Consider the following 3,314-nt stretch of genomic DNA (forward strand, 5'->3'; position numbering starts at 1 on the left):
TCAGTTCAATATGATATAAAACAGAGATATTCAGTTCAATATGATATTACTGCCGTTTTTCGCTTTAAATCACTTTCACGATTAATCGACTATGTCGGCAATTATTATTTTCCTGTTGATCGACTAATCGTTGCAGCTCTAGACACACAAAAAGTTAAAAACATCAGTGCAGACAGACTCTTGTTGACAGTATATGTGTCTGTAATACAGCCTGTATCATAATACACACACATACACCATATCTATAAAGAGACCATAACACAGCAACATGAATAATCATCCTGCCACATCATCCATCCGCTGTATCTACTATGAACACGGATTGATTGGTTTGTCTTTAGGACAACGTTTAGGAAACTTCTGAGTCCAATTCAGTGTAAATGTTGTGTTTGCAGTTTACTGACATGTTGTGAGATTCCTGGGTGCTGAGGTTCTTCTTCTTGTTATTGCTCCACATGTGCCACAGAGATGAAACGCTAACATCACAGCACTGAGTGCGTTTCTCCTGCAGGTGTATTTCCGCTCGGTAGAACTTGTCCAGGAGCCGGTTGTCGGCTCTCCCGGCTTGAGCTTTTATTTCCGCATCAATGGGAAACCAATTTTCCTCAAAGGCTCTAACTGGATCCCGGCCCACTCCTTCCAGGACCAGGTGACTCCTGCTGTGTGAGTTGAGTATGGAGAGACGCTCTCTCTCCACCTTGTTTCTTGATTCTTCTGAGTGAGGTGAATATCGATCAATAGTTCTGAGGATATTGTGAGAGAAGGCGTTGGTCTCCTCTGTGTCTATGAGTCACAGGACAGGACTTGTTTGAGCTGCTGTGAAGACATTAACCGTGTTTGTGCCGCAGCTTAAGGAACCTGTTGCAGTCAGCCGTGGATGTGAGCATGAACGCGCTCAGGGTCTGGGGAGGAGGAGTGTACGAGCAGGACCTCTTCTACAGCTTGTGTGATGAGATGGGGATCATGGTAACTACCGTGAGATCAATATCACTTTGTGTACCAGCACATAAGCAGAGATATCTATAACTACAGACGGCCTCATCGCTGTATGGTTGGTCACAGGGGTCAGGGGTCGCTACTGATAGATTATGTTTCCTCCCAATGCACAGCTGATTGGTTCAATTGATTTATAGACTTTTGCACTAATGAGTGCTTGCGTTTCTTCCAGAACACTAAATGTTAGCACTGACTCAGTTCAACGCTCTGTACCACAGCAGACCTATAAACCAGGTGTTCTATAAAGATTCAGATACAAAGATGCATAAATCAGAAATAATGTTCACCTTCAGTCATCACTGTTACAAACCGGTACTGAAGAGATGAAGTGTTTCTGAACAGATGAGATGTTTCTGTGACATTGTGAACATATTGTCGGACAAACGGACGCTCAGAGTTCAGTTCTGTGTCTCTAGGTTTGGCAGGACTTCATGTTCGCCTGCGCTCTGTATCCCACTGAGGACGACTTCATACAGACAGTCAGAGAAGAAGTCGTCCAACAGGTGAGTGCTGTATCTTTATTTCATTTCAAAAGATATGAATATCTATATATTACATATAGATATTCATATCTGAAGACTTTATACAACCGCATGTAAAGATTACGACAAATCAACCAAAACACCTTTTAAAATGCCATAAAACCATTTGAAGGTAGTTTTAAGCATTAAATCCTGTCGAGACATTCGATGTTCTCGTGTTTGTTTTCACTCTCCAGGTTCAGCGTCTCAAGTCTCATCCCTCCATCATCACCTGGAGCGGGAACAACGAAAACGAAGCTGCTCTGGCGACAGACTGGTTCAACATCCCAGCTCCTCAGAGAGCTGCGTACCTGAGAGACTATGTGACGCTGTATGTGAACAACATCAGGGCGCTCGTTCAAGAGGTGAGAGTCACGTTATATCAGTGGTGAGCCGTCAGGGCCTGCAAGGCCTTCTCTGCTGGCCTAAACAGAATCACAAAGTTATATCTATTTTATAATTTAATAATTTTTCTTAAATACACTACATAATTTATAAAAATATTTTCCCCATTATCTTATGTTCTCATTGCACAGCTACTGTCTTCCTCAGTTGCTCTGCTTCCAGTGCAGCTTGTTTTAAGTAGAGCTTTTATCCAATCAGATCTCACCTCTGTGTCTCTAGGTAAGAACAGAGGCAGAGGCCTGCAGACTCACAAGTGCATCCATGTGCAGTTTAAGTGAATGGGGACGATATTGTTGATTGTCATAGTGTTCAACCAATCAGATCTTTACTTTGACATATTGGGCGTATTCTTTGACGTGTCAGAGCCTGCGTGCCGGCCTATAATGACGTCAGCATTACGTGCAGCTCAGTGTCCATGTGCAGCTCTGCAGTGAGGTGCAGAGTGTGCTGTGATTGGTCAGTGGGCGAGCACGTGACTATCGTGAAACGAAACTTAACAGCAGAGGCTGTCGGGTAGTGAATCACATCACTGATGAAGCTCAGCCAATCAAATATGGGCATTCTGACTGAGTGAGATGTACCACACACCATGACACAGGGGGCTGAGATGAGGAAAGACATTGCAGAGCAGTACGTTCAATGTTCGAGTTGTGAAAGTAAAATCATAAGACGATCTCTTTGGACCGTGACTTGTCATTAAGGAATGATGGTGGATCCCACAGCCAGACCAGCTGAGAACCACTGTCCTCCATGAGCGCAGAAAACATTGTGTTCCTGAATATAAGCTTCTGCATTTTCCAAATGCTCGAGCATTATTCAAACGTATTGTAAGCCTCGTACCGAACGGTTTAATACGAAGACGTACATAGTTACAGCCTTAAAAATGAATAATAGCTGTGGCGCCATCATGTGGTTATAATGTGGTATTTCAGCTGCAGGACAGCATTGAAGGCTTAGGTATAAAATGCACAGCCCGCCACTGGTATATACTATTCTGTAATAGGACTGAATAATCTAACAGCATGTTCCTATTAGAGGATGAATAATAATTAGAATGCTCTTCATCTGATTAGAAAGATTCATTTAGAGACAAAGGGGTTTATGTTTGTGTTATGTTCTGTGGTTAGAATGAATGAGAAGAAATTATACCAGAAAATCATCTCACTGGATGGAAATAAAAGTGGTATTAACATTTTATTTATTAAAAGTTTTACACTTTATTCAGAGCACTGAAAACATCTTATCGGTGAAAGTTATTGTTTTCATGTTTTTCATTGTGCAGATTTTGTTTTATTCTTGCACTAAATATTCAGATTTTAGACCTTCTGATTCACTTTAAAAAAGTTTGTCTGATGTCCTTAGAGGACAAAAATGTATAAAAATATAAGATAT

The 3,314-nt window shown here is 41.6% G+C and overlaps 1 protein-coding gene across 1 annotated transcript in view; it reads left to right on the plus strand.

Moving 5' to 3' along the window:
- Positions 1-1,967, plus strand: part of LOC116379249 (beta-mannosidase-like) — a gene marked incomplete at its 5' end in the record, with an annotated part of 3,174 nt that extends 1,207 nt beyond the window's left edge. The window contains 4 exons of the mRNA XM_031841189.1: positions 512-663; positions 849-966; positions 1,413-1,499; positions 1,715-1,967. Coding sequence (XP_031697049.1) covers positions 512-663; positions 849-966; positions 1,413-1,499; positions 1,715-1,909 — 552 coding nt within the window. The remainder of the gene's footprint in view (positions 1-511; positions 664-848; positions 967-1,412; positions 1,500-1,714) is intronic.
- Between the last annotated feature and the right edge of the window lie 1,347 nt (positions 1,968-3,314).

This window comes from Anarrhichthys ocellatus, unplaced genomic scaffold (genome assembly GCF_004355925.1).
Source record: "Anarrhichthys ocellatus isolate YVR2014 unplaced genomic scaffold, GSC_Weel_1.0 scaffold3978, whole genome shotgun sequence".
NCBI classification, from domain to species: Eukaryota; Metazoa; Chordata; class Actinopteri; order Perciformes; family Anarhichadidae; genus Anarrhichthys; species Anarrhichthys ocellatus.